Source organism: Castor canadensis, chromosome 12 (assembly GCF_047511655.1).
Source record: "Castor canadensis chromosome 12, mCasCan1.hap1v2, whole genome shotgun sequence".
Classification (NCBI taxonomy): Eukaryota; Metazoa; Chordata; class Mammalia; order Rodentia; family Castoridae; genus Castor; species Castor canadensis.
Window position 1 is genome coordinate 48,415,910 of NC_133397.1, and position 24,568 is coordinate 48,440,477.

A 24,568-nucleotide genomic window follows, 5' to 3' on the forward strand; every position below is an offset into this window, starting at 1 on the left:
GTTATGGAAACAGCCAAGATGCCCCACCACTGATGAATGGATTAAGGAAATGTGGTATCTATACACAATGGAATTTTATGCAGCCATTAAGAAGAACGAAATGTTATCATTCACTGGTAAATGGATGGAATTGGAGAACATCATTCTGAGTGAGGTTAGCCTGGCCCAAAAGACCAAAAATCATATGTTCTCCCTCATATGTGGACATTAGATCAAGGGCAAACACAACAATGGGATTAGACTATGAGCACATGATAAAAGCGAGAGCACACAAGGGAGGGGTGAGGATAGGTAAGACACCTAAAAAATTAGCTAGCATTTGTTGCCCTTAACGCAGAGAAACTAAAGCAGATACCTTAAAAGCAACTGAGGACAATAGGAAAAGGAGACCAGGAACTAGAGAAAAGGTTAGATCAAAAAGAATTAACCTAGAAGGTAACACCCACACACAGGAAATCAATGTGAGTCAATGCCCTGTATAGCTATCCTTATCTCAACCAGCAAAAACCCTTGTTCCTTCCTGTTAATTGCTTATACTCTCTCTACAACAAAATTAGAAATAAGGGCAAAATAGTTTCTGCTGAGTATTGAGGGGGTGGGGGGGAGAGGGAGGGGGCGGAGTGGGTGGTAAGGGAGGGGGTGGGGGCAGGGGGAGAAATGAACCAAGCCTTGTATGCACATATGAATAATAAAAGAAAAAGAAAAAAAATCATGTTTAGAACATCCACCGAGTGGAGGACCCTCTTCTGGGACTGGAGAGTCAGCTGTGACACATGGACCCAGCCCTTGCATTCAGAAAGCTGATACTCGTAGACTCTCAAGTCAAGCTTGTACTTGACTTTGTACTAGGTTCAGCAGAAACTTGCAGTGTAAAGAGCCTTACTCTGTGATGATAGCACCCAGCCATACAGCACAGGTCCAGTTGCTGTTCTAAGCACTGCCATATGTGAGCTCCTGATATAGGGATTGATGGCATCTCCACAGGACAAATGGACAAGGCAACACAGAGAATTTAAGGACCTTGACCAAATTCTCAAAATGACGTAGGGGTGGAGCTGGAATTTTACCTCACCATTTGCCCCATGTTCCATGCTAGGTGTCAGTGAATGAAGCCCATGTTGCCAGTGTGTTAGTGCTATGCCCCCTAATAAAAATTATTTTCTTGGTTGTCTTTATGATTCCATTCATAGCCAGATTTCTATTATAACTTAGTCTACAGCCTTTTTATACTCAGAATAGGCTCAACTCAACCTTTAATGTTAATGCTTGTTAGTTGGAAAATAGATTGGTAGTCCAGGAAGAGGAAGCAGGTGTTAGTTATTATTCTCCAAATAAGTAGGAGTGCTTTGCTTTGAATGCCTGAAGATGCTCAAGATGGGACCTTGCTTACCACACCATGGAACTTACCTACACACTGCTCGCCTCGCTTCTGATACCCAGGAGGGCACTGGCATGTGAAGGAGCCTCGTAAATTGATGCAGACTTGGTCTGCTCTACAGTTGTGCGTCCCTGCAGTGCACTCATCAATATCTGTCAAAGACACGAATCATAGTTTTAGTTGCTTGTGAAGACGCGAATATTCCCTTCATTTTGCCATTATACTTTTGTTTGTTTGTTTGTTTTGAGACAGAGTCTTATTATATAGCCCAAGCTGGCCTTAAGCTTGTGATCCTCCTGCCTCAGCCTCCCAAGTGCTAGAATTATAGACGGGTACCACCATTGGGCCAAGTACCATTATAGTTTTAATAAAGTGAATTTTAACTTTATTCTTGAAAGCATTATGATATTGTTATATTGGGAATGCTTAAAATTAGAAATTATTTCAAGTGTTCATACAATAATTTCAGACAACAGTATGTACCCCTCAGATTTAACAAATGCGAACTTTTGCTGTACTTGTTTCTGCTCCATCTGTTCTGTTAAGAAATGAAACACTTCAGATGTGGTTAAAGCCTCAGTCCATCCTTTTCTCTCTATCCACCACCTACTTTTATACTTTTATAGAAGTATACTGGGTTTATACTTTTATTATATAAGGATGTACTCATTAGAATTTATGGTATTGTTTTGAAATTTAAATAAGTTGTATGATACATGCTTTTTGCCATCCAATGTATTACATTTGGATAATTTCTGTTGACAAATCGCTAACTACCCAATAAAAGCTTAGTACAACTAAGCTTTAATATCATATATTTCCTGTTGCTGGTTTTTAATTTTTCTGCAGATGGTAGAGTAACATGTATGCATAAACCTTTCACTGCAAATTTCAAAATGTAAAGGATTCAATTTGAACATATTTCTCTAGGACAGATAAGCTGGTATAGTTTAAAATATGTATTTTCCCAAAGCATTTTACTTCTGGGAATAATTTACCAAACGTGGCTTAAGGAAAGGCAGGTCACAGTTCCAGAAAAGTGAAAAAAGCTCAATAATAACATAAAAAGCCAACTTAAAAAATTCATTTTGGATGAAAATGTGATCTGGCTGGGGTGTCGCTCAACTGGCAGAGAGCTGGCCTAGCAAACATGGGGCCCCGAGTTCAAATCCCAGTACCTCCAAAAACGAATAAAAATGTGATATGAATTTGTATATATACAGAGAGTTACAGTGAAGTGCATTTTTTCCTTATCTATATTACCTTGTATTCATTCAACTCTCCCATACCATGATGTTAAATAGAGCAAATAAAAGCATTTCACAATTTTGCCATTCTCCAGCAAGGGAAGACCAAGCTTCATTAAAAAGGTCATAAAATTTGTAATTCCTAGTTGACAAATTTTGTGTGAAACCAAGAAGGACTGAAGGGGTCTCAGTTCATCACTCTGGAAGATCCAGAGTGGTGCTTTGAAAGAAATACTGAGCCAAGAAATCAGTTAAAAAAAAGAGCCATTAGCAATTAGAATTTACTCCATTCCTGCCTTCCCTTTAAGCTCAGAGAATGGCCTTTTATGTTGTTTTGTATTTCATTTGTCCGTATTTTCAAGGAGAACTGTTCCATTTATGCTACACAATGTAATAATGCAAGAAGCCTGAGGTTGTAAGAAGGTTGTCCTGAGATAACAACTTCACTTGGCTGAGTGTGGAAATGATGAGAGACTCTTTCCAGTGGAAAGGGGAGAGGAGATAAAACACACTTGAACAATGCATGGAGAATGACCTAGCCAAGCACCTTCTAATGTAATTCTTTAATCCTGGTTTTAAAGTTTTAGCTGTCTTTGTTATATTTTTGGTATTTTTTGAAATTTATTAGTACTATTACTACTATTTTCAAGTCAGTGATCACAAACTGTCCTTTTTAGGTACGATGCAATGACACAATGATCTTGCTGTGAAATGATCTGCTCCCTTTTGTGTCTTTTATTATTTTCTCATACACACTTGATGAAAACCTTTCTACTGGGGTTTCTTCAGAGTTTTATGACTTGCTAATGCAGAAATGACAGCAGAATTCCTATTGTTTTATGTCAAGAACATTTGCCAGCATTTGCAGTGATAACAGCCCTGAGAGATACAGCTACGTTAGACTCAAATGTGGCAAGTTTCCTCCATCCTTGTTGGCGGGAGATCAAGGGCTTGGGCTGGCTGCTGCATTTCCAAGGGAGGCCTCACCAGTGACTGAGGCTTTTCTTCCTGAGACATTTCTTTGCAAAGTGCCTCCACCCCATTACATTTCTGATGTCCTGCAATTTCCTTCCTATTTTCTCATTCTTCATTCTGAAGTCTCTTTGATAAATAGGCTAACATTTCCAGTGGGATCAATCTATCATTAAATAGGTTTTAAACATGCAGACCTGAGCTACTCCTTAAGAAGCAGGTCTACTTAGCTTCTGATAAGAAATATTTTATATTTGGAGAGTTAAAGTAATTTAATAAATACCACTACCTCCACTGCCAGTGTTATTTTCCATTCTTTACTCCAAACCAAAAAGCTGCACCAGGACTTGTCTCACCTGGAGTTGACTGGTGATTTTATTTTCTACTTACTTGTACTTACGAAATAGTCAAGAAATAAACTTGGTGACCAGGAAGTGACTACTAATTACATTTCCACTTAGAGTTTTTCTGACTACAGTTTAGAATATTTCTTCCCTCTCCCTCACTTTTAGCAGTTTATCTAACACTTAAAGCTATTAATAGACTGTAATTCTTTGAACTATCTTCAATTATAATGTCCATTTCTTTAAATAACATAGTTCTATTATTTTGAAAATTATACATTGAGATTCTGTTATTGCTTGTTTTCACATCTATACAAAGTCATATTAATGTCAGTATACATTGTTAAACTTTTATGTTCATCTTTTCTACTGGTATGCATTTCTATATGTCTCAAATATCCTAAAATTCAATCTGATACAAAAATTGCTAACTCGGAAAAGCACCTCTATGATGTGTTAGCAAGATAAGTTTCCTACATTTATATAGGAGCTACCTGCATGAGCAAAAGCAAGGCTTTATTTAATAGACTCAGGTCAGCCATGATTGTCCTGACAATCTAGGAACAAGTACTCTGGGGAGAGGAATTTTTGTTTTGTTTTTAATTATCTATCATTTATCTTTGACAATTAAGCTCACTTGTCATTCTTTTTATAAGCAATTAACATATGACCTGTGCTCTGGACCCAAGCTTCCTGAAGGTGAAATCTGTTTTCTTTTTTCCTTTGTTCCTAGTGTCTAGTATAGTGCATAAAACATGGTGGTTTTTTAAAAAATAAGTATTTGCTCAATAAATGAATGAATGAGTATTACTATTTGCTGAGAATTGGTGAAAGTTTAAGTAAAGTAGAATTAGTGTTTTATCTGAGAGAACTAAAATTTGTAAGGCAGAGTAATAGGCAAGATCTGAGAAACATAGCATCATCAGCAAGATGTCAGTCAGTGGGAATAACGCAGAGCAACTGAGTGCAGAAGTGTAGAGCTAGTAAGGGATGAAGCAGCATCGAAGGTAAGCAGCCATGGAAGATTTGCCAGAGAAGGTGGACTCAGATATGCAGTTTAAAGGTGAGATGCATGAGTTGGAGAAAGAAGGTTGTTTCTAAGAAGGCAGGTTATGTTAAGTAAACGTTGAGAAGGCCTAGCTACTTTGCAGAAGATAAATGGAGGAGAGCTGGAGACAGCATTGCTGCAGGGGTTGTATGTGAGGGGAATGGTGGCAGTGCCTGGCAGATGTGCACATAAAATGCTGGCACAAGTCATCAGCAAAAGTCAGGGCTTTAAAGGTGGGATTAGAGAGTTTGTATTGAATACCATAGTAAGCAGTTCTGAATTAAACAGTCACGGCCCAATGTTAACATTACCAAAGAACAAAATAATAGAATGTGCTTCCCAAAATATCACAACACATTTCATCATTCTAATATATTAAGAATAGCTATGGCAATATTTGGTGATATCCTCATTTTTCAAAAATGTGTCCACGGTCTTGCTCCTAGTGATTTATACTGTTGTAGGTCCCTCTCTTGCTGACTTTGGCAAATTTAGTTGATTTAAGTAATCCAGTCTAATCTTTGCTTAGCTCTTATTTCTAGTCTCTTTATCACACTGACCTCTGGTTGATGGAACCACAAATTTGGTTTTCTCTCAAAGCTAATGGAGGCAATGATGTCCACATCACTGTGGTGTCCATTCAGTCCCTGCCTAGGCCTTGGTTCTCTATGTTTTTGGCTCCTTCCTTTTAGTCTGACTCATATTTCCCAAACCCCTGACTCATGCTGCTTTCTCTCTCTTATGCAACATTTTAATCTCTGCAATGTTCTTTCCATAATTTGATAACTTACCACGACATGGAGTCACTTCAGTGTGTTTTATAGGCAACAATTATCTGCATCTTGAATGCTGTACAATTTAGACTTTTCTAATTTTTTGCTGCTTTAGGTTTAAGAAATAATTCAGAACTACTTTTTGAGTAAGCCACTGTGGACTAGTAAAGGGGGATCACTGAAACAGGAGTAAAAGAGATAGCAGTTATTTTGATTCTGTCACTGCCTATGTGATCTAGGGCCATGATACCACTGAAATTTTTAAAGGAAAAATATGACTCATTGGATGAAGAGATTATAGATTTGGAGTATTCATCTTACTTTTTTCAAAATAATCCTGGAAGGTAGGAACTATCTTTACAAAAGTTGGGGTTACTGTTTCACTATATTATCTATGCTATTGGTAATTATAACCTCAAGTAGTCAACACATTTAATTATGTTGATTGAAATCTTATTAAGAAGAAGGTATATAATAGTTTTTATAACTTTATATGCAAATTTGTTAAAATTCTAAAATAAATTGGTACAAGTAGATAAATGCCTAGCAATATGAAAAGATCTATTATTTGACTAGAAAGTCAGATTTACAGTCTCCAATTTAATCCTAATAACAGCCCTGTGGAATAGGTGATCACATGGTCCACAATTTACAGATGAGGAATGAGGACATTATTGAAGTGTAGACTCTGAGGTAAATTGCCTAAGGCCACACAAAGCAGAGATTTAAATCCAAAATTTCCAGTTTGCTTCTGCAAATTAGGTCTTCAGAAAGAGTTATTTCCAAAGAGTTCTGGATAGCAGAGGTTTTTGCCATAGTCATAAATATTTAATTTTGTTAGTATTAAAGAGAGGGTTGTTAATCTTATAGCACCTTGATTCTTCCCTTGAGTCTTTCTTTTACTTAGAATAACATTCATAGCTCTCCAAGTTTTCTGTTTCCTTCCCCATTGCTTAGCCAGTTATCAATAATTTTTGTCAAAGACTTTCTGGTTCCTTTGCTGCTTCTTTCATAGTACTGGAATCAGATTTATCTGGGCCAAATGCCCAGTTCTAGTTAGCTTTTCACCCTTCTGAAATTATCAGCTAGAATTCACCCAAGCTAAGCAGTTCTAGTGGAGAAAATAAATACTGATACTAAGTAACAAGAGAACTGTCTTCATCCATGGCAGCAGTAGATTTATAGTTCTAGATTCTTATCAGTTCTGGAAAAGCACATTGTTAATAATTTAGTGTGCTTTAGATGATAAACAAAAATATCACCAAACTTAACAAATATCAGCCCCCTTGATAATTCATTTTCTTTGTTTTAGAGTGAGGAATCAATTGTTCTGGAAGTCCTTTACATTGCACTGTGTTCTGTTAGAATCTTGCAATATGCTGTTCCCATATGGAAAAATCATGCTACATGTACTGTAGCTGCTTTTGCAAAAATGATGATGAATTTTGCACAGAAAATGGACCCTCGCTTGTCTAGTTTCCTTTGTGGATAATAGTATTCATTTACAAGATGATTGGGTGAAGTTAGACATATTGTTCATGAATGTGGGAAGAAAACCAACTGGTGTGTGTGAATGATAAATCTGTGACTCATTGCATTATGCATAATCTGAATGGATCCATCACAGAAGAACAAGCAAGGAAACAAAGCTTTCATGCTCATTCTTCAACTCATTTCACACACTGTCAAAGTGAAGCCTATTGCTTTCAGAACTTTAAGGAAACATTTTTCTATGGATAAATGGTTCTTTAGGGTTAGGGGAATACTTTCTGTGAATATGTCATATCCAACTAAACTCTTAGCCATGAAAGATGTTTAGTAAAAAAGCCCTGAAATTTAGGATGCTATAACCAATCATCAATATATAACCTTGAGGAATAAGATTGTGCTTTGAACAAATCAGTACCATCAGTCTTTGTTCCAGGGTGGCTCAGTATTAGGAATTAAAGACCTTGTGTGTGAAGGTTGAAGTATATTCTATACAGCCTAGCAATCTGTTTCAACATGGACGACCTTCGGAGGGATTATGATCTTACTTTACTATAGGAAGCTTTTGTACTGCCATTTCAGTCGTGTTTTCTTGGTGTCCCGCTACTTCACCTTCTCCCTCATCCTCCAGCCTCTTGGGCCCCAAATCAAACCCTGGAGGTTGATGAACTGAATGGAGAGCAAACTAGGTTCAACTGAACCATCGAACCCTACATGAGCACTGTGATTTGGTTCTTGGCCTGCCTCTGAAGCTTTACAGCCAGGTTAGCCAGTCTGCCCAGCCCAAAGCATATATAATTCCTGGCTTACTCCTTTAGGCAAATCATCACTTGAGGTCACAAAAGCCCCTGGCTATGGCTATGCCAATTATAACAAGCATAGCTTGGTGACGTCCTAATTATATGAGACCAATTACATTATACTTGTTATTCATTCAACAATAAGCAGCTTTTGTGCCCACTAAATTGAGTCATACTACTAAATTTGGTGAGTGTAACTTGGCCATACTTCTCCAACTCATGAACTGCCTGAAGTTTTTAAAAATAAAGTATCTTTGTGCCTCTTGCCTTCAGACAGTTACCTTCTCGTGTATATTTCTTGCCCATTTCATCCCATCGTACTCATACTATCTCTGCACAATGTTCCCACATATTTTTCTGAATTCCAAATGGAGCAGAGTGGTAGAATGAAGGTGGTGCCAATGAACTCACCAAATTTGTATTAAATTCTGTTTCTTTTCTCTTTTTGATGTAAAATCCAGCACAATGAGAAGCACTGGAAAGGATAACTACATGGGTAAACAAATCTAAATGAATACAGACTATGTAAAACAGTAATAGTAAGGCTTGAGGGGAATTTGTAAAATGTTTACAATAAAAACACATGAGAATAATAGCATACAGGTTGGCAGGAGGGTAAATGGAGTTTGCATATTTTAAGGTCCTTGCTCTACCTAGGAAGGGATAAAACTCCAATTTATTTTAGATTTTGGTAAGTCATGGATGCATGTTCAAGTAATCCCTAGGGCTAACACTGAAGGAGTAGAGAGAGAACATAAAACTAGAAAACTAATTGAGGGGAAAACAAAATCATACAAAATACTCCATCAATTTAGAGAGAAGGCAAGAAGGGGAGAAAATGAAACTCAAATATGTAGAACAAATAGAAGGCAAGTAGTAGAATGGTATTTTTGAGCCTATATGCACCAGTAGTGATATTAAGGCTAAATGGACAGTATGCTCTCACTAAAAAACCAGAAGTTATCAGATTGATTAAAAAGTGAAGCTCAAATATGCTGTTTTAAGTGACAATTTGAATATAAAGACACAGAGATTAAAAGAAAAATAATGAAAAACATATCATTCAAAAACTACCAGAAGTAAGTTACCTTCACAATTTTAACACCAGAAAAAATTGACTTTAAAGGGAAAAAGATCATTAGAGAACCATAAGGAATACTACATAATAACAACTTTTAGTTCACCAGGAGAATGTAGAAATTCTAAATAAATACATTTATCCAAATAGAATGAGCATAGATGAAACAAAAGTGAATAAAAGTAAAAGGAAAAACAAAGCATAATTATGGGAAGATTTTAACACATCTCTGCCAGGAGCTGAAAGAATCAGCATACATTTGCAGAAATGAAGAGAAAATACAAATAGCATGATTAAAAAATTTGAACGAATTGATACATATGCATATATATACACACATTATATTATTATGTATAAAATATACATATGTAGGAGACACTATGTAGATATATAAACTTTTTAAGTACCGAGGAAACATTAAAAGAAAATGTGTGCTGGCCTTAGGTCAGGTCTAAATAAATTTCAAAGAATTGAAAATATAAATTATACTCTGTACATACAATACAATTAAGATAAAAACAAAGAACAATGATAATAGTAACAAAACAGGGGGAAAAAACCCCTTGTTTGGAGAAGAAGGCATATACTTCAAAACAGCCCATACTTTAAAAATGACAAAATTGAAACTGGAGAATAATTTTTTCTCATTTATTCATATGTGCATACATTGTCTGGGCCATTTCTACCCCCCCACCCCTGCGCCTCCCCTCGCTTTCAGCCAGAATCTGTTCTGCCCTTATTTCTCATTTTGTTGAAGCGAGAGTATAAACAATAAGAAAGACAAAGCATTTTTGCTAGTTGAGATAAGGATAGCTATACAGGGAGATTCCTAGTATTGCTTCCACGTATAAATGTGTTACATTCTAAGTTGATTCATCTCTAACTGACCTTTTTTCTAGTTCCTGATCCCCTTCTCATATTGACCTCTGTCGCTTTAAAGTTTCTGTATTAGTTCCTCTGCAGTGAGGACATCAAATACTATAATGTTTTTTGGGTTTCCTATCTTACCCATACCTCCCGTGAGTGCTCTCACCTTATCATGTAACCCAAGTCCAATCACATTGCTGTATTTGCCCTAGATCTAAAGTCCACATATGAGGGAGAACATACAATTTTTGGTCTCTGAGCCTGGCTAACCTCCCTCAGAATGATGTTCTCCAGTTCCATCCATTTACTTGAGAATGATAAGATTTCATTCTTCTTCATGGCTGAGTAGAATTCCATTGTGTACAAATACCACATTTTCTTAATCCATTCATCAGTAGTGAGGCATCTTGGCTGTTTCCATAACTTGGCTATTGTGAATAGCACTGCAATAAACATGGGTGTGCAGATGCCTCTGGAGTAACCCGTGTCGCATACCTTTGGGTATATCCCCAGGAGTGGGATTGCTGGATCATATGGCAGGTCTATGTTTAGATTTTTAAGAAGCCTCCATATTTTTTTCCAGAGTGGTTGCACTAGTTTGCATTCCCACCAGCAGTGTAAGAGGGTTCCTTTTTCCCCACATCCTAGCCAATACCTGTTGTTAGTGGTGTTTTTAATGATGGCTATTCTAACAGGGGTGAGGTGGAATCTTAGTATGGTTTTGATTTGCATTTCCTTTATGGCTAGAGATGGTGAGCATTTTTGCATGTGTTTTTTGGCCATTTGAATTTCTTCTTTTGAGAAAGTTCTGTTTAGTTCAGTTGCCCATTTCTTTATTGGTTCATCAATTTTGGGAGAGTTTAGTTTTTTGAATTCCTTATATACTGTGGTTATCAGTCCTTTGTCTAATGTATAGCTGACAAATATTTTTTTCCCACTCTGTGGGTGGTCTCTTCAGTTTAGAGACTATTTCTTTTGTTGTGCAGGAGCTTTTCAATTTTATGAAGTCCCATTTGTCTATACTTTCTCTTAGTTGCTGAGCTGCTAGGGTTCTATTGAGGAAGTCCTTGCCTGCACCTATTACCTCCAGAGTGTTTCCTGCTCTTTCCTGTATCAACTTTAGAGTTTGGAGTCTGATATTAAGGTTCTTGATCCATTTTGAGTTGATACTAGTACAGGGTAATAAACATGGATCTAGTTTCAGTTTCTTGCAGACAGATAACCACTTTTCCCAACAACATTTGTTGAAGAGGCTGTCTTTTTCTCAATTGTATGTTTTTGGCATCTTTGTCAAAAATAAGGTGGGTACAGTTGTGTGGATTCATATCTGGGTCCTCTATCCTGTTCCACTGGTCTTCATGTCTGTTTTTGTGCCAGTACCATGCTGTTTTTATTGCTATTGCTTTGTAATGTAGTTTGAAGTTGGGTATTGTGATACCTCCAGTGTTCTTTTTGCTGAGTATTGCCTTGGCTATTTGCGGTCTCTTGTGTTTCCAAATGAATTTTAGGGTAGATTTTTCAATCTCTGTAATGAATGTCATTGGGATTTTGATGGGAACTACATTAAACATGTAGATTGCTTTTGGTAGTATAGCCAATTTTACTATGTTGATTCTAGCAATCCATGAGCACGGGAGATCTCTCCACCTTCTGTAGTCTTTCTTGATCTCTTTCTTCAGGGGTTTGTAGTTTTCCTTGTAGAGGTCGTTCACATCCTTTGTTAAGTTTACTCCTAGGTATTTGATTTTTTTTGAGGCTATTGTAAATGGAATTGTTTTCATATATTATTTCTCTAAAACTGGAGAATATTACACATAAAAATTTGTGGGAGAAAATGCTAGTCCAGAAGACCTTAGAGCCCCTCCCTTCATTCTTATCTTTCTCCGACAAGAGTCATAGTCAACTATGAGAGTGGACTTCATGGGTTTGCAAGGCTGCTTAGAGAAGGAAATGATCTTTTCTATGTTATTTCCCAAAGGCACAACTAGAATCAATGTATTCAAGGAAGGTAGATTTTACTTCATCGTAAGAAAAGATGTCTGGTCATTAGATGTTTTAATGTGTCAGGAAGTAATGAGCTTCCTACCTCTGGAGATACACACAGTGGATGGGGAATTTGGTGTAAAATACAAATGTGACAGAGTGTTAATAATTTTTTAATCTTGATGGTTGGTGTCCAATGTTCATTGTTCTGTACAATTAACTTTTCTCTAAGCTTGATAATGCTGACAATAAATAATTAAAAAATAGATACTGTATCTACCCTAATATAGAGGATTGTGACACATGGTACATGTATGTGTATCTTCACATAGTTGTGAAGTTAACTTTCATAATTTATCCTCTAACATCTGACAAACTTGCTTGATCAAGGAAAGACCTCATCTTGGGGGGGGGGGTATTTATTCCTTTCTTCCTCTTTGAGCAGAAAAAAAGTTAAGAAGTCTTTGACTTATTATGCTTTGTAATATATAAGGATTTTTAGGAGAAATGCTCTTTACCTTTTTAATGTTGGGGCATACGATTATTCAGTGATCAAAATGTTAAGTGTGAGCTACTATAAGATTGTGCCTGAATCTTTCATAATGTGCCATTAAGCCAAGAGAGATTGGATTCCTTGGTTTTGTTCCAAATTCATACTATAGTTACCATTTTCCCCAAGTTATCCATGAATTATCCCACAAACTTAAATGTAATTTTCTGATAAGCCATGTTGATGTAGATTGGGATTTTTCTGCTGTGTTAAAATTCTTTCAGAATTGTAAAGGAGAGTATTCAACTAACTCCTGAGTATTAGTTGAAGGAGTGCCTAAAGGTGATAGGGGACAAAGGAAAATCCTGTTCAGTAAAACTACTGACTCTGAAGATTTCAAATCTAAAGCTATCCAACAGCTACCATTTTATCTTACATTTCCTTGGTGGGTTTGGTAAATTTGGACTGTCTATTCTCTGAGATCTCTTTCAGTTTTAGGAATCTGAAATAATGGTTACTTTGAATGAATTCCTGAGTATTGTTTGAAAAAGTGTTCATTCTCTAGCTCTAATCTCTTTTCCCCTCTTTAACTTAAATTGTTGGCTCTTGGGAAATCTGAATAACCTGTTCTTGCTTTCTTTGGGCCAGTGTCACTGGTCTCTATTTTTTCTTTCCTCTTTTTTTACTTTTTTAGCAAAGTTCTCCCTTCTTTTAATCTGTAAGGCCAAAGGACAGTCTAAAATTGGACTCATCCTTTTGGAAATGATTAAATGTCTTTGTTAAGGAGAGTGTGATAAATAGAAAGTTCTCTTCAATGTTTAAATGCATTATTGTGTACCTGCAAAGTTACATATTTGTCAGGAATTCAGAGTAGCTTAATGTCTGTTTGGCAATATGAACTGAAAAAAATCTCATGGGCAAACACACCCTGTACATGGTTTCTCTGTTGGCAGAGTACAAAGGCTGATGGATCAGTGCCAATTATTCAGGTAGATGCCAAACTAAGCCAGTCCTAAAGAGAATTTCTTGGCATTTCTCCTCTTGAAGGAGATTATATATATATATCCTTTAAAAGGTTACTGTATGCAGTACATCCAATGCAATGTATCATATTCCAAGTTTCACTTGGGAAGAAAATGGAAGAATTGGGCAATTCATATTGTTAATTTTAAAAGTAGCCAAGAATGATTTTTCCCTATAAATGTAATAATTTGTTTATGAAAACCTTTGAATGAAAAGCTCTGAATGAAAGCCTTTGGCTTCAGGCACATTTGTAGCTTATGTAGATGACTGTGAGGATGCCAGATAGGTGTAAGGAGGTCCACTGAGCGAGGCTTCCAGTTACTGATCTCTTTGAATTTTCAGAAGTAGAGGAATCAGGCTATGCTCTCACTGCTAGTTTTTTTTTTTTTAATTCTAAGTTATTTTATTTGAGATTGTATCTTTCTGTAGTTGCTTATGCTAGCTTTTATTCTGATCTTGTAATAATAAGAATGAATGCTTATACATAATTTATTATACCATGAATTAGAATTTAAGGGAAGACTTGATCTTTTTAAAAAGTTTGGCAACTGCAGAGTAAATTTGTTTTCTTATGTAGCTCACAACATAAACATGACTGAGACAAAAAAGTGCATAAGATCATGGGTTTTAGAGTCATGAAATACATCATTTACTTTTTCTAAATTATAATTTATTAATTGGTTTATACAATTTTATTATAATTAATTAGAACTAGTTATATTTTTCACTTATAATAATGCTACATGGAAAAATAAGCATGGATTTCATAGTAAAAACAGCAAAAGTCTATTTGTAAGTTTAAGTTTTATAAAATAATATGGTGAAGAAAATATCTTAGTTTAAGAAAAAGCTGCAGAAGTCAAGCAGGCCTTAGAAATCCACTCAGCTTTTAGTGTATGGTTTTAGGTCATTTTGAATTTTTCTCCACATTGACTCTAACTCAAGTTTTAAAGGATTTTTACTATTTTAGAGCTTGTACTAAAACTTACTGGAACACTGTTTTGAAAACAAAATTGAAATTCAGGCTTTGTGGAGGCTATAAAGAAATTCTATATCGTTACCTTACTTGGCATAGTCCTCTAATTACATAAAAAGTTTTAGTTGCAGTAGTAGTTTAATTGTAAAGGACTATGGAAACTTTATAAAATATTATTTCTTTTCAGTGTTTTGCTTGTTTATAACAATGCTAGAATTTATACATCAGATCTAATGGAGAGATCAATTGCTACCTTCAACTAATTGAGGCTATCACATTGTTATAAGCCACTGATATGTGCCTAGGATTATCATAATGAAGAATGCCAGAATTCTTTAGTCAGAACAAACTTAAATAGGGCCCTGGGCTGTAAAAAGTACCCTGAGACACTCCTTCATCTTTAGATTGACTTCAGTTAAAGAGAGATGGATGGGGGGGCAGCCTCGCCAAGTAAGTTGACTTCCCAGAGATAGTAAAGTTGCTGCCAATTTGAAGGGGAATCTGTGCTGGTAAAGTAGAAGGGTAGAGGAAGGCTCGTAGAGGCAGACAAGTGGCAAGAGTGAATTGCATTTGGCTGTAGGTAGTTGGGCTGACGTGGAGGTTCATATAAGATGGAACCCAAGGAAGACAATGTTGTGAGTGGAATCACCTATAGTGTTCCAGCAAGGGTTTAGAGTACTTTTCACCATCTTCAGGCTGAAACTCAAACTTTCTAACATGACGTACAAGGCCCTTTGTGATTTGACTCCTTCCTACTCTCACACACTAGAGTCTAAAGCTATACTAAACAATCTGTTGTTTTCTTCTTATGTCTTCTACTTACAATCTTAACAAATGTTTCTCATTCTGCCTGGAACATTCTTTCTCCTCCCCCTTCCTCCAATTATCTAAAGTCTAATTCCCACAACTCTGTAAGACTGAGACCTGCTGTCAATCTTATCTAGGAAGTCTCTAAAGTTGAACTCAAAACATCACATTGTAATTACTGTCTGCTTCCTCATAGACTGTGAGCTCTTTGAGGGCAGGTCCCAGAAGTTTTTATCTTTATATACTCAGCACTTTATATACCCCATGGTTTTGTGCTGTTTCCCCAGCTGTAAATAACAAAGCAATGTTAAATCCCTCTCCAATATTACTCCCAAACTCAATACAAAATAAAAAAGTAAATCCAGACAACTAACACATCATCTCCAGCAGACTGCTGCCCTTGAGAGGAAAAATACAGGCATGACTATTGTTTATTAAGTGTTTCAGAATGGAAACTCAAAACAGGTCAACAAATGGACAAACCAGGTGTTTTTACCTTTGCAAACTAGCTGTGGGTTGGTCATATAGATCAAAGATGAAAAAATTAGTCAAGACTTAGTGAAGAAAAAAAGACAGTAAAGTAAGATCTAAATTCAGCTAAAATTCCTTTGAATTAAGTCATGAATTAAACTATATATTCTTTTTCTCTCTTTTTTATTAGCACATATTAATTGTACACTAGGGTATCATTGTGATATTTCCACATATGCATATAATATACTTTGACTAAATCCACCTCCTCTATTACTCTTATTTCCCCTCTGTTTTTAAAAACAATTTTAACAGGTTTCATTATTTTATTTTCATACACGCATATGAAGTACTTTGATCATATCGTACCCCCAACTATGTATTCTTTTTTATTTTTAATTTTTTATTGTTTATTCATTTATTCATATGCGCATATGTTGTTTGGGCCATCTCTCCCCCCTGCCCCACCCCCCTCTCTCCTCCCTACCCCCTTCGCTTCCAGGCAGAACTTGTTCTGCCCTTTTCTCCAATTTTGTTGAAGAGAAGACATAAGCAATAATAAGAAAGATACAGCGTTTTTGCTAGTTTGAGATAAAGACAGCTATACAGAGAGATTCCTAGCATTGCTTCCATGCTTATGTGTATTACAACCCAAATTGGTTCATCTCTACCAGACCTCTTCACTAATTCCCGGTCACCTTCCCATGGTGGCTTCTGTCAGTTTAAGATTACTTTATTCACTCCTCTACAGTGGGCACATCAAACACTTTCAAGTTTTGGGATTCCTACCTTTTCCTATTCCTCCTGTATGTGTTCTCCCCTTAGCATGTGAACCATGTTCAATAATATTACTGCATTTGTTTTAGGTCTAAAGTCTGCATATGAGGAGAACATACAATTTTTGGCCTTCTGAGCCTGGATAACTTTGCTTAAGATGATGTTCTCCAGTTCCATTCATTTACTTGTGAATGACAAAATTTCATTCTTTTTTGTGGCTGAGTAAAATTCCATTATATATAAATACCACATTTTCTTAATCCATTCATTAGTAGTGGGGCATCTTGGCTGTTTCCATAATTTGGCTGTTGTAAATAGTGCTGCAATAAACATGGGTGTGCATGTGCCTTTGTAATAACCTGAGTCACATTCCTTTATTTCTAGGAGTGGGATTGCTGGATCATATGGCAGATCTATGTTTAGTTTTTTAAGAAGCCTCCATATTGTTTTCAAGGTGGTTGTACTAGCTTACATGCCCACCAGCAGTGTATGAGGGTTACTTTTTCCCTGTATTCTAGCCAACATTTGTTGTTGGTGGTGCTTTTGATGATAGTTATTCTAACGGGTGAGTTGGAATCTTAGTGCTCCAACTATATTTTCTTATGTCCATAAACTCTTGCTTTATTAGCTTAGCAGTCCAGTCTCACCCCTACTCTCAAACCACAATTTCCCTTCCTTTACCCTTCAGATTCTTATTTTTAAGTGGAAATAATTTTAATTGGAAAATGTATTTACCCTAGATATATCAGATCTACATGAAGATTACTTCTTATTCATGCTTATTTGCAGAATGGGTGGTAGGAGGGTTAATTTTCAGAATGGGTGGTAGGCGGTGGTTCTGTACCCCTTAGATTCTTATTTTTAAGTGGAAATAATTTTAATTGGAGGATGCATTTACCCTAGATACATCAGGAGAACTCATTGCTCTTCTTGATCTGTAAGAAGATTACTCTTTATTCATGCATATTTGCCAAATGGATAGTGATTAATTTTCAGAATGGGTGGTAGGAGGGTGCTGGGAGGGAGTGGGCCTATGATAATTGTCTCTTGCCATAATTTCTGATAATTGCAAAAATCTAATATTCCAGGCATGACTTTGTTTATGTTGAGTTCATTTCATTTTAAAGGGTCACAGTCTTAATATTAAAATAAGAGTAATTGCTGTTAACAGTCTATGTGTAGGCACAGTTTATAGTTGGAGAGTTGCTCCATATTCCTCTAGCCAAACATACAGCTAATGAACATTTTATAGTTTAAGGTTTGTAGGCATGAGCCAGAAAGGCTGATTGTTCAAAAGATCATTTAAAGACTTAGTTACCTCTTAATTGATTATTTCATGAGGTGTGGGAGATGAAATTGCATCTTATTAATTTGTAATTGATTATCTTTACAATAACTATGAATAACTATATTGTTAAAGAATATTATAAACCATTTACCCTACTTGGAGCTGAACTTGTTTAAACAACTGCTTGACTCAGGAGAAGCACTTACATGCAAAAATAATAACTATGATTATCAGAAATAGTTTTGAGTTAATTATTATGATCCTGAAAATACCCATTGGTCTCTTTTATGCCTTTTACAAGCATTGTTACTATATGTACAATACTTGAAAGTAATGCAACTTTTTTCTTGAGAAATTCACTCACTTGTCTATAAATCAGACTGACATATGCCTTTTTCCACCCCCCACCCTCCCACTTCAGTTCTTGTAGGATGATTTAACATATTTAACCATATGTCATCCTTTATGACATCCACTGTCTGTGAATTGGCCACATGGTTGCAACAACCGATCCCTCCACTGACTCCTTCAAGGTTGTTTGGTAACCACCATTTACCATTGACTAAATGGGAATGTAGGGTCTCAACTACATTTGTTGACTTAGCTCATTACGATAAGTTATTTGTATCATTTAATTTTTAAAAATCTGAATTTATCTTACTTTTTTGGATAGATGAAAAGCTCTTGGAAGAAAGGCAGTGGCCTAGGCATTTAGTATAGTTTAAACATACTGAATGCATCAATACATGAGTCTACAAATAAAGGACTACAAATTGAGCAAGCAAACACATGAATGGTATAGCTTTGAGGCTATCCATGGAGAAATATGACCTAAATTTACTCTAACAATTTGGGGTCTGGCAGGGAAAGATGCTGTCCTTAAAAACCAAGGCTTTCTATATTTAAATTTTCTTTAATGCCTACAAAGAAAAAAAGTAGTGATTCAGCAAAGAATGTGCTGGAAACAGAGGCTCTTTTGGTCCCATAATCCCTCAGTTGAACCCTTCATGATTGGGAATTTAAGAGCAGCATGAAGTTATGGTGACAATCTAGTGACACCACATTCCCTTCTTTTCTTCCCTAGGAGAAGATCATGATCTCATTCTTTGGAAAGTAAACTCTCCCCAGTGCATTTGTAGACCACCTCTCTGAAGGATTAAATGCAATGCAAAATGGGGGCAAGACAGAACAAACTTTACTTAGTGAGCTTGCCTGAGTTCTGGGGGGAAAATCATTGCTGAGTTTTATTTTTTTTTCCTTCTGAACCTTTGAAAAGATCAACTCTGGTTTCAGTTTAGTTTTTTTTCAAAAGAAACTTACATGACCACTTCTTCAAATTTGTTCCAGATGGATTTAGTCATAGAATGATTGATTATCCACTCAGTTGTGAGCTATGTGGTTAAGCTCAGAAACCTACAACAAACTGGTTTGGAGCTGTGTTTCATGGTAAGTGGCAGAAAAGATAATCCTTAGCCTGTCATTTTAGAGTTAGTGATGAGGAAAGAGGAGTTTAGGGGCCTACTTATGTCAAGAGAATGTATTAGCAAATGGATGGCTGCATATGAGGAACTCCTATGAGCATAATGCTTTTTTACCCCCTGGACTTCATGGTAAAGGAAACCAGATCTGACTGGGAGCACCCCTGAAGGCTGCCTCGCACCTCAGCTCTCACTGCCTGTTTTATGGACCAGATGAGCCTCCCTGGGATGCTCCAAGCCTGAGGCCCAATTCTGGCCTCTTCCTGACTGTGAGGCCCCTACTTATTCCACCACCCACTCAAAAGGACCATGGAGGTTTTTATTATTGGCATCAGAGACACCTGGACAAATTTGGAAAAAAAATCTGGGGGAGACTGAACTAAGGGGAAAATGTATTATACTTCATGCAGAGCTGTGCTATATACTTTACAAGCAATTTAAGAATATTTGTCCATTTCTATCTTCTTTACCAAAAAATACCTTCCTTTGAATTTAATTATTCTTCTTAATACCTGCATTAACCTCTTCTGTATTCCTTATCTCTGGTCAATTCACAATCTGGCTACTAGACTATTCTGTTGGGAGAGACCAGATGTGGCTGGTGGCCTTTACTTCATGTCACCAAATGATTTTTTTGGTCCTTTTCAATTTCTTGGTCTCTACCTTCACTGAATTTTCAGCTTTTTGGTTACATTTTTTTCTTTCTCCCTTTGAGTATTATTTGACTTCATTAGTGCCCTCTTGTTACTCCTTAGGACCACAAGAAAGGTTGTGTTGGATATTGTTGTTTCTGAATTTTTAACTCTTCCACAAACTAATTATTGTAACTTTCGGCTATGCTGAGTGCATGTCGCCCAGTAAAGTTTTGAGAGAGAAGAAATGATTTAAACATACATATGGTGATTGTAGGAGCAGGCTTTTAAATAGCCTATTGGAAGAAAAATGTGACCAAAACAAAACAGGGATTTCTATTGGAGAACTTGACAGTGTTTTTCCGTGATTCTCTTAAGAAACACACAATTATCACAATGTCTAGAATGAAAGTTATAAAGTAAGAACAGTGTTTATTAAATTTCTTTTATGTAACAGGCATGTGAGAACATGCTAATCTGCAAAACCCAAGGGAATTTTTGTGCTTGCTCATAAAGTTGTCTCATGGTTATTGTTTGTTTGTAGAGTGAAGTACAAGGGGATTATAATAAAAAGGAAAGTTTTCAAATAAAAGAAGAATTATTTAGGAGTGGATTTGGGGGAGATTGGTAGCATTTTAGAAGTCTCAGGTCAGCGAAGAAGAAAAGGGTGCACTTATTCAAAAGGAGCTGTTAGAAGCAACCAGGTTCTTCTATTGGACAGGACTTTGCCCATACTGCTGACCACACCCATCAGGTTGTGTATCTGAATGAATTATCCTGTCTCTGGTACTGTATGGAAGGAGAACATAAATTTTGCTTTTAACTCGTATTTTGATTTTTAGAACCATTTAAAATTCTAGATTTAACTGTAAAGTTTTGGCTGCAATCAACTCAGGGAGAATTTTAATTGCAGGTTGCAGTAGGCAGCTTCTAACCTGGCTCCCAAAGATGCCAGTCTCCTACTGTTCACACTCTTGAGTATAGCTGGATCTAATCACCTGTCTCTAATGAACAGAATATGACAAAAGTGATGGGCTATCATTCCTTTAGTTGGGTTATCAAAGACTGTGACTTCAGTGTAATTAACTCTCTTTCTGGCCCTCTTTGGTCCTTCCCTTACTTACTCTGATGTGGGAAATTGCTTTTTGGGAGATGCTTTATGGAGAAGTGTTGATAAGGAATTATAGGTAGAAGAATTCATGAGGAACTGAGGCAGGGAGTTCTGCCCACAACAACTAGTGAGTGAGCTAGGAAGTGAATCCTTCCCAGTTAAGTGTTGAGATGACTGTAGCCTATGAAAGACTCAAAGTCTAAGGACCCAGCCAAGTCACACCTCAAATTGAGACCCAGAGAAGTGTGAGTAATGAATGTTTATTGTTTTAAGCTGCTAAGTTTTGGGGATACTTTTTTGTGCAGCAATGAATAACTAGTACTTAGCCTTTCTTATGGTTCATATATGATGAATAATAATGCATGAGCTCAAGCAAGATATGCTGTTTTGGTCATGAGTCTGGTTTGAGTCCAAGACTGAAAAAAATTCCAAAATATCAAATGAACAGACTTACAGATTTTAAATAGAATGTTCTTTGCTGAAATGCACTCCTGTCCCCAGTGAAGATGAGAAATCTTAACTCGAAAATCAAGAAATCAAAAATCTTAACTCAAAAAAAAAGTAAAAATAAAGTCACATTTAGTTCCAACACCTTTAAATTTTAAAGGTGTTTATATTAATACATGCAAAATGTATACTTACTATGCATCAAAATTAAAATAACTCCTTTACAAGCTATGATTGAAATGGAGTCTTGGGCTGTGCTGTGAACCATAGCAACTACTCCTATCAGTGCTGGTGAGAAGACCACAGTGATCTATCTGAGACTCCAGTGATTTGGTCCAGACTTTCAGCAAACAACCAGTACCAGGTGTGAACTGTTTTGTCAATAAAGTTTCAGGTCATTAGAACTGTCTCATTGTCTGTTTTTGAGTCATTAATACTATGATAACCACAGAATGAACCTGCATTCTTTTCAGGGCAGATTTTAACTTGCCCTGCTATGTTTTTCTGATAAAAATGCCATCCAAGAGGCAAAGAAGAACTGCTGTCAATAGGGGCAGTTTAAGTGGCAGCCAAATATCAGTCAAGAACCATGTCATTACCATGCTTCCACAGGCTTATAACCTACACAGTGTATTCTCCCCTCAGCCCTCAATTAATTTGAGTAAGAGTTGGAAAGGACAGCTCGATTTAATATCTGAGAAAATGAAAGGCCAGAGGGACTGATTTAACACAGTCAACAAAGCACTTAAGGGGAGGACCCGAATGGAAATCTTTGTCTCTTGCTTAGATTCATGGAGTTTTCTACCACTCTTTTCTGCCAAAGACTACTTTCTGGAATCCTTCTGAGCACTCAAGCATAAAAACATTCCACTATAGGAGAAAATTCTATTAATTAGTAAGCAAGGGAAATATCTGTGTTTTGTAGCTGTAGCTATTATAATTTTTGTTGGAGAAGCTAAGTATCTAACCAAAGGAGAAAAATCTTTTTGAAAAATAACCACATGCAAATCTGATTCTAATCAGATTATACCACATTTTGCTACTGCAAAAGATGGAGCATAAAGAGTGATTGAACATCTCAGCTTCTTGGTGGGAAGTACATTGCCAGCCAGGGGAAGAAGCACTCTGTATATATCAACAAAAACCAAAGAACTTGTTAGAAATGTGTAATATCAGATCTTAACCCAGACAGAATTACATTTTAACAAGATCCCCAGGTAATCTCGGTATTCATTAAAGTGTGAGGGGCATTGGTCTATCATGCTAGAAGACTCTTCTAGCAGATATTATTTAGGTGTCTGAGTCACTTAGTAGAGAAGTTAGGGAAGTTCCATGAGTGACTTCATCATTTCATTCTAATAATATGTGGTAATTATTTTTTTAATTGATCAATGGGCAACAGCATGTAAGTCATGCATTTTCAGAGACAATAGTTACCCAGGTGTGATGATGGTTGTGGTTAAGAAATTGTGATAGTTAATTTTGTTTAGTGTCAGTTTGACTGGGCTAGTGTTGCCCAGATAGCTAGTGAAATATGATTTCTGGATGTGTTTGTGAAAATGTTGCTGAAAGAGACAGTATTTGAATCAGCAGAGTGAATAAAGCAGATGGCTATTACCAATGCGGATAGATATCTAATCCACTTAGCACCCAAGTAGAACAAAAAGGCAGAGGAAAGGCAAATTCATTCTTTCTTCTTGAGCTGGAGCATTCATTTCATCTCTCTTAGACATTAGAGCTCTGGTTCTAGGTGTTTGAACTCTGGGACTTACACTGGTGGCCATCTACCTCTCACTGCCTTCTCAGTCCTTTGGATCAACTGGATTGCCACACTGCTTTCCTGGTTCTCCAGCTTATAGATGGTATATCTGGGACTTTCTGACCTCCATAATCACATACTAATGAATCTTGTTCTCTCGCTCGTCTATTGTGTCTATTTCTCTGATAGTCCTAAGAGGTTAACCTAAACTGTGACAGAGAGAGGAGAAAGTCTTCTCATTTAAGGTAACGTGACATTTTCTTTTTGCTGAGAAATTGCTTTGACATAAGAGTGACATGTCATCCATTGGAATAATTAAAACATACTGCAGAGGCTTGGTCTATTCTGATTTGAATCTGTTCTGATTCTTCTTCTAATTAAAGATTCACAGTGAAGAAGAGGCAGGCCCCTTCCAATTAGTTTGACCCATTTGTCAAGATTTTTCACTTGGCATTTCTAAGCTTTGGAGAAGATTCCAAACATCATTTTAGATCAAATTATTTATGTGATCTTTCTTATTTTCTCTTGTCAGTAGAAACTGTACTCTCATCACTATAAACCTGAGACCAGAAACTATATTTTATGAAGAATAATATGACTAAAATATTTTGTAATAGATTCATAGTACTTTTGGAAATGTGTATGATTTTCATGTTCTAACCAGATTTTCCAATACTTCTTTAAAGCTATCTACTAATCCTATCTGTTAGAATCCTACTACTATTTGTGTCTGGGTTTTTAAACACAATGCCCGGGTTCTTTTTCTAGTACACTAATATTCTGAGGGTCTTTTGTGTATATTAACCATCTGTGACAGGCTGGTTCACTGGGAGCTACCTTTCTGGCATGTTTACACTATTCATTTTTCTGCTCAATTTAAAAAATCAATGAAAAGATTTTTCAGTTTGCTTAGAGTTGAGTTTTGATTTATGATGGTTTTTCTATTTAACATTTTTTTTGTTTTGTTTTGGAATGAGCTATTCACCAAATAAACTTTCTTGCTCTTTTCAGGATTCTCATTAACAGTTTAAATTGCACTATGACTAAATTTCCATCTTTCATTTAGCTTCTTTTTTATCATTAGCCTCTCCCCAATAGCCTAAGTCACCAAAGAAGGAAGACTTATAACTGAATTTCAGAATGAAACCTTCTATCTTACCAGCCTGCCTGAAAAGACTTTTGTCTTCTGGCTTCCTCCCTGGATTAGGGTTCTTGTGACATACCATATCATGAACTGTTTTTACAAAAAGGCCCACAGATTTTATTGCGAAGTAAAACTTATCATGAATGACTAGAATTTTTGGTCTTGCTTGCTGAGTGGAGTTTTATTC

General features: G+C 36.4%; 1 protein-coding gene across 3 annotated transcripts in view; it reads right to left on the minus strand.

The window, feature by feature from the left end:
* Positions 1-24,568, minus strand: part of Efemp1 (EGF containing fibulin extracellular matrix protein 1) — a 59,296-nt gene that overhangs the window by 18,023 nt on the left and 16,705 nt on the right. For all 3 annotated transcript variants that reach the window (XM_074049753.1, XM_074049754.1, XM_020182324.2), the window contains exon 5: positions 1,408-1,530. In XM_074049753.1, coding sequence (XP_073905854.1) covers positions 1,408-1,530 — 123 coding nt within the window. The remainder of the gene's footprint in view (positions 1-1,407; positions 1,531-24,568) is intronic.